The sequence below is a fragment of the Dasypus novemcinctus genome, chromosome 1, assembly GCF_030445035.2.
Source record: "Dasypus novemcinctus isolate mDasNov1 chromosome 1, mDasNov1.1.hap2, whole genome shotgun sequence".
Lineage (NCBI taxonomy): Eukaryota > Metazoa > Chordata > Mammalia > Cingulata > Dasypodidae > Dasypus > Dasypus novemcinctus.
This window is the reverse complement of record NC_080673.1, coordinates 136,867,715-136,881,706: the sequence shown is the minus strand read 5'-3', so window position 1 is coordinate 136,881,706 and position 13,992 is coordinate 136,867,715. Positions and strand designations below refer to the sequence as shown.

The following is a 13,992-nucleotide window of genomic DNA, read 5'->3' as shown; positions in this document are numbered from 1 at the left end:
ATCACAATCCAATTAAGTTGGAAATTAATACAAAAAAGACAACTTGCCAATTCCAAGTGATAGATTGATGCATTAATGACCTTAAATTTTCATAATTCTCTGCATCCATGTCCAAATTATGAAATAGTGCTTGAGTGTTTTTTTATCTTTGACTTATGCCTTTTTATGAGAACATTCTAAAATTAGCCTGCTGAATAGATAGATGTAAGAGACACACTGAGTAAGGCAGGCAGACCCAGAAACATGTAAAAGTCTCAGGAAAGTGGAAAGATCCATGAACCAGATTCACAGTTGATCACAGTTGAATAAATAAGCCCATTACAGACTAGAACTACACATCATAAACTGGGAGAAGATATCTGCCTTCATTAAAGCAAAAAGAATTATCTAGAATATACAAAGAATTTCTTGGATCAATCTAATTTTTCATTTTATACATTTTTTTGAAGGCATGGTATTTTTCAGTACCTGCAAATATTTTCATAACATTTAAAAGATACAAAATATTTTAGTATGTGTGTGTACATTCCTTTAAAAATTCCAAAGACAACTGGTAGACTGGAAAAATATTTGTAATATTTATTACAGAAAAATGGCTTTAATTCCCTAAATACCAAAACAATTAGAAATCAATAAGATAAACAGATCAATAGAACATTTCACAAATGATACCCACCCTCAAGAAAGGTATGAGGAGAAAGCCTAAAGGATTGAACAATTTTGGATGGCAATATGGCAGAGATTCATGTACATGGAGTTCAATGCCACATATTTTGTAATTAAAGAGCATGACAACCCAAGTAGCATACTGAACAAAACTAGGTATGCCCTGTTTTTCATACATGTGAGGTAATAATATGAACTTAATATAAAGATAATGTTGATTTTGAAGTGTTGTTGTAGAAAGAACAGCCAATTTGTATTAGGTGGGAAAAAAAGAGGTAGAAATGAATATTTAGCAATTACTCCAATCTGACAAAAAAGAAAATGAAAGCTATACACAAGATTAATGCTTAATAATGCATAGAAATATCTTGATATGAAAAAAGTTAATAGTACCAATTTAGGGGGAAATAGAGATGAAACTGAATTTTTTACTCTATTTGGATTTTGTGCCCCTGTGTATTGCTAATTATATTACAATATCAAAAATGAACTATTTATATTCATTCAGATTTGAATAGTAAAGAACATGAGAATATACAGGGGTGAAAACCAATGAGAGTGCTTGCAACAAAAGCAAACAAGCTAAAGATGATAGAATTAAAATTTTGCCATATATCTTAAGGATAAATTTAACTCATAATACTTGTATATAAAAAAACATATTCTTCTCCACTTTTTATTTATAATATAACAAATTCGCAGTCCTTTGCCCTAGTAAACTGTTGTTTGGAACTAGGGATGCATCTATAATTTTCTGCATAAAGAAAAAAATGGAGAACTGTTCTAACAAAAATGTAAATGCAAAATATGTTGTTTCTTTAGAATTGTTATTCTTTTGTTACATTAATATGTATTGGAAGGCCAATCAATAGAGCAATGTCAAACAGTTCTCAAAATTTCCTTTTTGATTAAAAAAAACAACAATTCCTCCACTGCTTGAAATTTACTACATGAAAAATTATAATTTATCCTTGGAGTAATCAATGAATTTACATCCACAGATATTTAAAAGAGTAATTCATTCAGGAAAATAAACCAGTAAACAAAAGGGCTGACTGATGTTTCCAAGGCAGAAATAACATAGATATCTGACACTTGACCATCTGCCTATATTCCAGAGACCACAACCTGGCACCATGACAACTGTTTTGCCATGAGAAGAAGGGCATCCCTTGGGAAAAGCCACTTACTCTGTAAGGATTTGCCTTAAACACTTTTAGTTAACCTCATAAAACATATTTGGAATCATTAATTATTACTGTATCAAAGTGCCAAAGAGGAAAATACTCCATCCATATTTTGGGGAATAAAAATAGATAAAATACCAAGAAGATGAATACAAACTTGCTTTTTTTAAATCATAAAGTGAATAAACCAACAAAAAACTCCCTATCAATAAGTATGCTATTATTTATACTAAAGCACATTCAACTGAAATCAGGTTAGATAATGGAGAGGAAAAAATAGTCCTGATATTTTTCAAGTTTTTATGTGAACTTTGTGCCATTAATCCATCATCTCTGTGTTTAATGCTTAACAAATTCTTAGATATACAAAGTTAGCCTCATAATTTTCTTTGCAGTAGTGATTGCAAAGAACTCAAATGTTAAGGCCAGATAATAGAGTGGGAACATATTTATTGTTTAAAAGAACTAAAAAAAAAAAAAGAAGAGGAAGGAGTAGTGATATCATCAACATGGATGTGAAAGACATCACCTGGACAAACCTCCTTAGAAATTTAGTGAATAAAAGGGCAAATTACATTTACTTAGAATTCTGTAGAATGATAGAGACTGGAGAAAAATTCCACAAGTGCTGAATCAAATAAAAGGAAAACTATCAGCTAGGAAAATTTTACCCTGGACCACTGGTTTGTTCCTATTCCCCTCCCTCTCTCTAAGTCTTATGCAGCTTTTAGGCAGCATGGCCTGGAAACCTTCCACAATGGACTGATCCTCTAGAGGGACTCACAAGAGTGAGTTAGCACTCTATACACTTAACTCTATACACTTACAGGCTTAAGTCTTCAGAGACCCAGGGTAGAACACAAGCTGTTGTGGAGGGCAACATACAAAAAGACCCTCAGGAAGAAAAAAAGGGAGAATCCATAACAAAAAGTCTTGTAAGAACTGCTGTGCTCTCACTCAATCCAGTCCCAATCACTGGGCCACCTAAAAGCAAAATGACCTTTCTGAAGTGACCCACCTCTTGGATTGACCCATTTGGCTCCCAAGAGGAGGATACCCTAATGGGGAAGAAGCAGTAGGCAAAAAGCCTCACATGAAAAAAGGGGTGGATTTAAAATGAATTGCTATAAAATATGATGGGTGCCAGAATTGAAAAGTATAAGGAAATGGGACAGTGAGTGAGGGAGAGAATTTAAACAAACCAAAAGCACTGGGGGTAAAAGATGGTACAAAAACAAACAAAACAGATCAAGATAGCCATAGAATGAACAGAGGAAGTGAAGGTCACTCCTGGCTGTAAAACTGTTGCTCAAAAAGTGTAGGTAATAATTGCACTGCATATTCAGGACAAGGTTCAGGCGAAGAGCTAAGAAAATCTTAACATTTAAACACAGGCTATTCTAAAGTTTTACAATAAGTTGGGCTGAGTTTTAAAAGAAGAGTTTTAACACAGAACAAATCCAGAATAAATCCCTAGACAACAGGGAGAAACAGACCTTCAGGATTAACTTATCAGGGTAATTACATGCCTATATGCCATCAAAAAACTGCAAGCCATACTAAGAAACAGGAAGATATGCCTCAGTCAAGGGAAAAAAATTAAACTTCATAGAAGACTCAGAAGTTGGAACAAATGATCAAAAATGTTCAAACAAATCTTCTAAATCAATTCAAGGATTAAAATAATGAAGAAAAAAGGGTATTAAGAAGACAATGTGTGAGCATAAAGAAGAACTTGAAAGTATAAAAAGAAAGATAAGAAAGTATGGGGATGAAAGGTAAAATAGTAAATATTAAAAATCCATAGATTTGGACAGATAGAAGAAAGAATTAGTGAAACAGAAGAGAAGACTAGTGAAATCACACAGACAGAAGAACAGATAAACAAAAGAATAGAATAAATTGGGGAGTATGTCAGGGGCTTGAATGACAGCACAAAGCATTCAAGTTTATGGCCTATGGATGGGCCATAATGATAAAATAAGAGAAAAGCAGTGGAAAGCATGTTAGAGGAATAATGACAAAAAAATTCCCAATTCTTATGAAAAACAAAAATATACATGTCCAAGGAGCATGACATACTACAAACAGAATACATCCTAATAGACCTAAGCTGAATCACATACTAATAAAACTGTCAAATGCCAAAGAAAAAGAGAGAATTCTGAAAGCAGCAAGAGAAAATTCACATACAAGGAATCCTCTATAAGACTAAGTGCCAATTTCTTGTCAGAAACCAGGGAAATGAGAAAGCAGTAGTATGACCTATTTAAGGTACAGGAAGAGAAAAACTGCCAGTTCAAAATTCTTTTTCTGGTAAAACTGTCCTTTAAAAATGAGGGAGAATTTAAAACTTTCACAGATAAACAGAAAATTAAAGACTTCATCAACAAAGGATCTGCCCTGCAAGAATTTCTAAAGGGAGCTCTGCAGATTGAAAGGAGAGGAAGGGGAGAGTGGCTTGGAGAAATGTGAAGAAATGAAGATCATCCATAATGGTAACTAAGAGGGTACATGCAAAACCCAATAGTACTGTATCTTCAATATACAACTGTAGTCTTTAAATCATATAAGAATCAGAATACAACTGAACAAGAAGACAAATTTCCTGATAATGGATTGCAAAATATAAAGTGGTAAAGTGGGACAAAAAACAAAAGCAAAAAGAGGGGAAAAGGGATATGACAGCAGAGAAAGTATATGCTTTTGGAGCTAAGTTGATATATTTTTAAAATTAGCAGGTTATAGATGTGGTGGTGTAAGATAAATCTCAGGGTAACCACAAAGAAGTATTTAAAAATATACAGAAAAAGAAATGAAAAAGGGATAAATCTGATACATTCCAAAGATCAACTATATGGAAAAAGAGGATGCAATGAAAGAAAAGAGACCAAAAAATATATGTATGGCATAGAAAAACCAATGTACAAGGTTGCTGAAGTAATTACTGCCTTTGCAGAAGTAGCACAGAATGTTAATGTATTAAACTGCCCAATCAAAAGAAACAGTTTGGCAGAAGGGAATAAAGGGATGATCTGACTATATGTGGTTTACAAGAGACTCATCTTGGACTCAAAGACACAAACAGGTAAAAAGCAAAAGGATAAAAAAAGATATTCCATGCAAATAGTTACCCAAAAGAGCTGTGGTAGAAATATTAATACCAGACAAAATATACTTTATGTCAAAAGCTGTTATAAGAGACAAAGAAAGACACAACACATCAATAAAAGGGTAAATCCAACAAGAAGAAATAACAATCACATATTTATGCACCTAACCACAGTGACCCAAAATACATGAGGCAAACACTGGAAAAACTGAAGGGAAAAGTAGACATCTCTATAATAATATTAGAAACTTCAATACAGCACTCTCACCAATAGATAGAATATCTAGAGGCAAGATCAAGAAGGAAACAGAGACCTTGAATAATATGATAAATGAACTAGACCTAATAGACATATAGAGAATATTGCATGCTAAAACAGCAGGATATATATTCTCAAAAGCTCATGGATCATTCTTCCAGGGAGACTACATGCTGGGCCATAAAACAAGTCTAAATAAATTTAGAAATATTGAAATCATACAAAGAATCTTCTCTGACCATAAGCGAATGAAGTTGGAAATCAGTCACCATTGGAGAGGGGGAAAATTCACAAATTTATAATAGTTAAATAACAATTCGCTTAAACAATCAGTGCTTCAAAGAAGAAACTGCAAAGGAAATTAGTAAATATCTTGAGACAGATGAAACAAGAACACAGCATATAAAAACTTATGGGATGAAGCAAGGTGGTGAAGAGAAATAAATTTATAGTCCTAAATGCCTTTTATTAAAATATGTATTAATTAAAGCTTATATGAAAAAATAAGAGTGCTAACATCAAAGACCTAATTGCACACCTGGATAGAACTAGTAAAAATATAGCATGCTAATATCCAAACTAGCAGAGGAAAGAAATAAAAAATATTAGAGCAGAAATAAATGATATTGAGAATTAAAAAAATATAAAACAAAAGCTGGTTCTCTGAAAGATCAATAAAATGGACAAACCCTTAGCTAAACTGACAAAGAAAAAAAGAGAGAAGACACAAATAAATAAAATCAGAAATGAGAGAGGGGACATTATTATTGACCCCGTGGAAATAAAAAGGATCATAAAAGGATATGGTGAACAAATATATCCCAACAAATTAGACAACCTAGGTCAAATGGAAAAATTTCAAGAAACACATGAACAACCTTCACTGACTCTGGATGAAATAAAAGATCTCAATAGATGAATTAAAAGTACAGAGATTGAAAGTACAGTCATCAAAAACCTCCCAACAACAACAACAACAAAAACACCAGGAATATATGGTTTCACAGGTGAATTCTACCAATCATTCCAAGAAGTATTAATACTAATCCTGCTCAAACTATTCAAAAAAAATTGAAGCAGAAGGAAGAATCCCTAGAGGCCAACATCATCCTGTTACCATAGCCAGATGAAGATACTACAGGAAATGAAAATTACAGATCAATTTATTTTATTAATATAGATGCAAACATTCTCAACAAAATACTTACAAATTGAATGCAATAGCAAATTGAAAGAATTTACACCATGATCAAATAGACTTTTTCCAGATATGCAAATGTGGCTCAACATTAGAACCACCTTTTAATGAATTGTTCATTCATCAATTAATGAACAACCTGAAGTGAAAAATACCACGTAATCATCTAACGTGATACAGAAAAAGCATTTGACAAAGTTCACTGCCCTTTTTAAACTTTTTTTCTTTATTTAAAAAAAGTTTAGATTACATAAAAATTACATAAAATATATAAGGATTTCCCATATACTCCACCCCCTCCCCCTCTCACATTTTCCCCTTTTAATAACTTCTTGCATTAGTGTGGTAAATTGGTTACAAATGATGAACAAATATTGAAGCATTGCTACTAACCATGGTCTATAGTTTATGTTATGGTTTACACTTTGCACCATACAATTTTAAAGGTTTTGACAAAATGTATATAGCCAGTATCTATCATTGCAATATCATGCAGAACAATTGCAGTGCCCCCAAAATGCCCAATGTTATGCCTATTTTTCCCTTTCCCTCCCCTCAGAACCTCTGGTGACCACTGTCTTTATATCTACAAGTTCTTCCATGACTTGAAAAGTAAAAAGTCTACTTTGATCCATACCATCCTTTCTTGATAAAAACAGTTTGAAAATTGGAATTAAAGGAAACTTCCTCAACATGATACAAATTTTATATGGCAAGCCCACAGCTAACTTCATACTCAATGGCAAAAGCCTGAAAGCTTTCCCTCTAAGATTGGTAACAAGACAAGGATGCCCACTATCACCACTGTTCACTGGAAGTTCTAGCCAGATCAATCAGGAAATTAAAAAAAAAAGAAATAAAAGGCATTAAAATTGTAAAGGATGTAGTAAAACTTTCACAGTTTGCAGATGGTATGAACCTATAATAGAAAGTCCCCCAAATTGACAACAAATCTACTAGAGCTAATAAATGAGTTCAGTAAAGTGGAGAAGATACAAGATCAACACAATATGACCAGTAGTCTGTCTATACACTAATAATGAGTGATGCGAGGAGAAAATCAAGAAAAATTTCTATTTACAATAGCAACTAAATGAATAAAATATCGAGGATAAATTCAGCAAAGAATGTAAAAGACTTCAACACAGAAAAGTACAAAACCTTGCTAAGAGATATCACAGAAGACCTAAATAAATAGATGGACATTCTGTATTCATGGACTGGAAGACTAAATATCATTGAATGTCAGTTCTACCCAAAATGATTTACATATTAAATACAATCCAAATCATATTTCCAACAGCTTACTTTGTAGAAATGTAAAAGTCAATTATCAACTTTATTTGGAAGAGTAAGGCACCAAAACCATGTTGAAAAAGAATGATGTTGGAGTTCTCACACTTCCTGACTTTAAAGCATACTGATGACTATGCTTATGAGTGTGCCTGAAATGTGAACTAGGCCTAGAGCTGCAGGGTACCTAAGAGGTACCTTCTGAGAGCCTCCATATTGCTCCAATGTGGCCACTCTGTAAGTCAAACTCAGCATGTAAATGTATTACCTTCCTCCCAATATGGGACATGACTCCCAGGGATGAGCCTCCCTGGTGCTGAGGGATTACTACCAATCACTAACTGGTGACACAACTAGAAAGAGACCTTGAATAAAAGGGTCAACTCAGACCAGCAGAATATTTCAGCCTACATGTAGGATCATGTGTTAAAAACTGCTTTTTTGACCTTGAATAAAAGAGGGAATTGGCAAAGACAAATGAGTTTATATGGCTAAGAGTCTTCAAAAAAGATTTGGGAGGTCTTCAGAGGGGTCTTGCTTATGCATGCCTCAGCAGGACCCCAGAGACAGCCAAAGTAGATACAACCCCAGGTACTGGTTCTCCTGAGGGCTACAGAGACCCACAGGTTCTATGGTCATGGTAGATGGCTCTGGAGTTCAGTGCCATGTCAGTGGGCCCTACTTTGGAATTTGTGTTCCTTAGTGTGATGGAGTTGAACTCAGATGTGACCTTTCTACACATGCATCCTCTGTAACTTTTACTGAACATGTGGTTGGTGCTAGGGTTGGTGTATACTCACAAGACTTGAATTTATGGACTGCCCATGTGCCAGCTGGGCCCTGAGCCTCAGCAGAGTTACAACTCCTACCCTCTGGTTCATTGGACTTACCCAGGTCAGCTAACAGGGAGGTGAAGATGGTCAATCACCACACCAGGGAACTAAAAGTGCCTACAACTGCAAGCAGGAGAATTGCATCCATCATCCATGTGGAATCTAAGCCCAATCTTGATATAGAGGTGGAGTGAACATCACCATCCCAGGGTCCACAGGATGGAGGATTAGAGTGGATTTACTGATATTCTACTGTGTGGATTTACTGATATTCTACTGATATTAGAGTGGATTTACTGATATTCTACTATGGAACTATTGTGACTAGTAATGGAAAAAATTGTAGCATTGATGTGGAGAAAGTGGCCATGGTAGTTGCTGAGGGTGGGGAGAGGGAAGAAGAAATGTGATGTGGGGGCATCTTCAGGACTTGGAGTTGTCCTAAATAATATTGCAGTGACAGATGCTGTACATTATATATCCTGCCATAATCCACTGAATGTACTGGGGGAGAGTGTAAACTATAATGTAAATTATTATCCATGTGGTGCAGCAGTGCTCCAAAATGTATTCACCAAATGCAATGAATGTGCCACATTGATGAAAGAGGTTCTTGATGTGGAAGGAGTGGGGTGAAGAGTTATGGGTGGTATATAGGAACCTCTTATATTTTTTGAGTAACATTTTTTTGTGATTTATGTATCTTCAAAAAAATACAATTAAAAAAATTGATGGGGGTGGGAGTGGGGAGTGGGGTATATAGAAACCTCTTATGTTTTTTAATGTAACATTTTATGTGATCTATTAACTTTTAAAAAGCATAATTAAAAATAAAATTAAATAAAAATAAAGCATATTACAAAGGTACAGTGGTCAACACATCATGGTACTGGCACATGGATAGATATATCTACCATCAAAACTGAATGGAGAATCCAGCAACAGACCCTCCTACCTATGACCAATTGTTTTTTTTAACAAGGCTGCCATGTCCCCTCAATTGAGAAAGAAAATTGTCTTCAACAAATTGTGCTGGAAGAACTGGATATCTATGTTCAAAAGAATGAAAGTAGATCCCTATCTCATACCACATACAAAATTTAACTCTTAAGTAAAAGACCCAGGACTATAAAATTCTTATAAGAAAATCTAGATAAGTATCTTCATGGTCTTGTTTTAGACAATATTTTCTTAGACTTTACACCCAAAGCATAAACAATGGAAGAAAAAAATAGATAAATGGTACCTCGTGAAAATTAAATTTATGTACATCAAATGATTTTGTCACAAAAATGAAAAGAAAGTCTACTCTGTGAAAGAAAATATTAGGAAACATCGTATCTGATAAGGGTTTAATATCTGAATATACAAAGAAATCCTACAATTGAACAATAAAAAGACTACAACCCAGTTAAAAATGAGCAAGAGACTTCAACAGACATTTTTACAAAGACGATATACAAAAAGGCACATGAAAAGATGCTTTTTAGATGACTAAAAAGCACATGAAAAGATGCTCAACATCATTAGCTATTAGGGAAGTGCAATTTAAAAGACAATGAGATATCATTTCACACCTCCTAGAATGACTATTATTTAAAATTGAAAATTACAAGTGTTGGAGAGTATGTGGAGAAATAGGATCACGCATTCATTGCTTGTGGCAATGGAAAATGTTGTAGCCACTGTGGAAGACAGATATCCTAGTACTAGGAATATACTCAGAAGAATTGAAAGCAAGGACTCAAACAGATATTCATAGTGGAATTATTCCCCTTGCCCAGAGATGTAAGCAACCTACGTGTCCATCAACTGATGAATGGATAAACAAAGTGTGGTACATACAATGGATATTCAGTCATAAAAAGAATGAAGTCCTGATGCATGCTGCAACATAGATGAAACTTGAAAACTTGAAAACAATAAGCTGAGTGAAATAAGCCAGACGCAAAAGGAAAAATTATTGATGAACTCACTGATACAAGCTAATTATGATAAGCGAATTTACAACGTTTAAATCTGGAATGCAATTTACCAAGGGATAGAATGGGGATAGAGAATGAGGAGCTATGCCTAACTTGTAAATAATTTCTCCTTAGGTTGATTGTAAAGGTTTGGAAATGCATGGTGGTGATGGTAGCATGTTATTGTGAGTGTAATTAACAGCACTGGATTATGTATGTGAATGTGATTGAAAGGGGAAATTTGGGGCCATGTATAATAGTAGGATGAAGGTTAGAAGATAAAAACATGTCACTGTATAATACAGTGAATCCTGTTGTGGATGATGGAGGGGGTTAATAGTATGATATAAGAATGTTTTTCCATGTTTTATAACAAATGTATGATGCTAATACAAGGTGTTAATAATAGGGTGGTATATGGGGAAAATACAACAAATGTAAATAAACTGTGGACTATAATTAGTAATAATATTTTAATATTTTCTCATCATTTGTAACAAAGGTACCATACTAATGCAAAGTGTCAACAATAGAGAAGTATATGGGGGTGCTATATTTTTACATAACTTTTTTATAAACCTACAATTTCTCTAATTAAAAAATAATGAAAGAAAAGTGGAGAGATGCCCAAAACATGCATGAAGAGAGGAAGAGGTCAGTGTAAAAATGCACTGTAGAATACAAAATTTGATACCTGTGGTCCAAAGATAATGGAAATAGGAGTTTTTCCTATTTTGTTTTAAATTATTTGGTGTTTTGTGCTATGATGTAATCCAGAATTATTTGTGGCTTCTGAAACAGTCTTCTTAGATCTAATAGATATAGTAATAAACTTCAGTCAATTTCATCAAAAGACAGTTTAGATCAGTCTGGTTTAAAATGAAGGAATAAACATAAAGAAGATGAGTATTATGCAACAAGAAGAAGCAGCAAATATATGATGATAAACATGTAATATATAATAGAGACTAAGGAGAAAGTCAGACCTATGCCAGTAAAACTGCAAAACTGAAGAAATGGAGGGCCATCCACATCTTTTCATCAAAGGAATGATATTGCAAATCTTTATCGCATTGAAAGAATCCTGGCAGCACAAGGAAGGCTGTCACCATCAGTACTCACTCTTCCTTAGAGGAATATGACTTTCTCCATTATTCCCCAGTGCTAATGTTTCTGTTTCCCGTTGCCCTTACCTTTATCTTCCCAGAGGGCTGTATATATACCCCTCATGGACCAAAGAATTCACATTGCTATATTTATAATTCTATCTCTTCTGTTTATCTCTGAACACAAATTTGAGGTCAAATCATATTTGTCATATTTAACTTAAATCTATTGTACCTAACATATTGCTAGCACACAAGTAGTGTTTATTGATCATAAATTATTTACTATTTTGTCAATGCAGTGTAAATTCAAAATCATGTTTAAAGCTATAAATTTTTGAAGTGGATTCTTTTGATATTATTTCTGTGAAATAACATCATTTTAAAATCATTGAATTAAATTAGGTACTGTTTTTAGTGTCTCATATGGTCCTTTCTTTGTTAGTTCATATCCCCAAATAATTCCAAACAAGGTTGGAGTGAAACCCTGCTTGAGCAGATGATGGTTAGGTATATAATATTACAAATCAAAATACTATTTAGCAAAAATGGCAACTGATTTAAAATAGTTAGAAAAAGTAAGTCATTGAAGGGAAAATCTACTGTCTTTTAACTTCCACATGCAAATTAATTTGGAGGGTTCTGTTGAACATTATCCAAAGAAATATAATGCATTGAAGAAACTCTTCAGTATCACCAGCCATAATGAAATAGTTCACATAAGACTTTCTGAAATTTTATCCAAAATTTATTTAAGGGGTAAGAAAGACAGGTACTGTTACTAGAGAAATTGTTTAAAATCAAGAGAATCAGTGATTCTCAAACATTCTCGAAAGATGTTAAGGAAAGCTCAGGCAAAGTAACAAATGTACCAAATTCAATTCACTGTTAATGTAGACCAAATTTCAGTTTATTACTGTTGTCAGGGAAGAAGGTTATCTTATTTTTATAATGAACAATTCATTCTCTTAAAAATAAAGTTAAAACTTCATTTTACTTGAAAACTCAGTGTACTGGACTTATTTATTTTTAACCTATATGTAACAAAATCTCTTTATTAGATTAACATCTGTTTGTGTGTTTTATATTTGGTTTTATTTTGACAAGCATTTTTTAAGTATAAGCAAGATAACATACAGAACTGTTTAGATGACACTTAAAAAAAGAGTAACTGTGGTAAAATATTGCTTACTTCCTTTTCCACAATTAGTTATTAATCATTAGTTCATTGGTGTCACTTGAAGAGTTTAACAGGGTTGACAAAATTGTAAAAAGGGATTTCTTTCATTATACCAACATTTTTACACCTTGGTAACTAGTTTAGAAAGAAAAGCAGAGTCTCTTACCTAATGCTTCACTGTAAAACTGATCCCAAAACTGAATGTCGTACTGCTGGAGCCAGAAGTCACAGAGAAAGGAAAGCATTAGATTTTTCACCCTTTCTAAGAAGGTCATCTTGTCTTCTAGTTCTACCAGGGGAACAGGCACCTAGGATGGTGGAGCTGGAATTTTCCTGCAGTGTCTTTCAAATGTGCCACCTATAGAAGTCGTTAGTGTGTGCACAAAAGGGACGGCAAGCAATTCAGCTATCAGTTCTCCACAGGGCACTATAGGATCTATGATCATTACATTGTAGTTAGTTTCCTTGAGGTTCTTCATAAATGTCTGATTGTACACTATGCTCTCACAAAAAAATTTCACATCGCCAGTTGTTTGAAGAATGAAGTCTTGTAGTTTCATTGCTGATTGCCAGTATGACATTTTTGGCATGACATTAATAGCTACATCTAAAAACTCATTGAGTAAATTCTTGGCATTCTCTCCATTATTTGGCATAGTGATCGTCTTGAAGTTCATTGTGGAAGGCTTGCTGTAGTCAATGAGGAAACTGGGTGAAGGAGCAAGCACCGTCACTTCATGACCCCTCTCTATAAGTTCTTCCAGAATGATCTTCATGTTGAGCCAATGGCTCAGGTCACAGGGCCATGCCAGGACCTTCCCGCAGAATCCACAGCCAACACAGCACAGCTGCAGAAGCAGAAGAGCTGAGACCCTCTTTTCAGTTACCATAATTCAGCTCCCTCACACTCTCTGCAGGAGTTTTTGTGCTGTTGGGTACAGATATGAAATGGCAGTTAATGAAAGAACAAGTTAAAAATTAATTTCTTGACATAGGAAAGGGAATTTACATACACAAAACTTTGTTCAGTGTTATTGATGTGCATAGTATATATTTGTTCTGGAGGAGAGCCTAGAAGCAAAGAAGACAGAAAAAGGACACTAAGGGTGGATAGAAGAGCATGAGAAGAAGAATTTATATTTCAATAGACAATTATAAATTCAGTGTTTATGGAGTAGATTTTGACACAGGAGC

General features: G+C 34.1%; 1 protein-coding gene across 1 annotated transcript in view; it reads right to left on the bottom strand.

Moving 5' to 3' along the window:
• Positions 1 to 13,688, bottom strand: part of LOC101439015 (UDP-glucuronosyltransferase 2A3-like) — a 41,529-nt gene extending 27,841 nt beyond the window's left edge. The window contains 1 exon segment of the mRNA XM_012519275.2: positions 12,965 to 13,688. Within this exon segment, the coding sequence (XP_012374729.2) occupies positions 12,965 to 13,688 (724 nt within the window).
• Between the last annotated feature and the right edge of the window lie 304 nt (positions 13,689 to 13,992).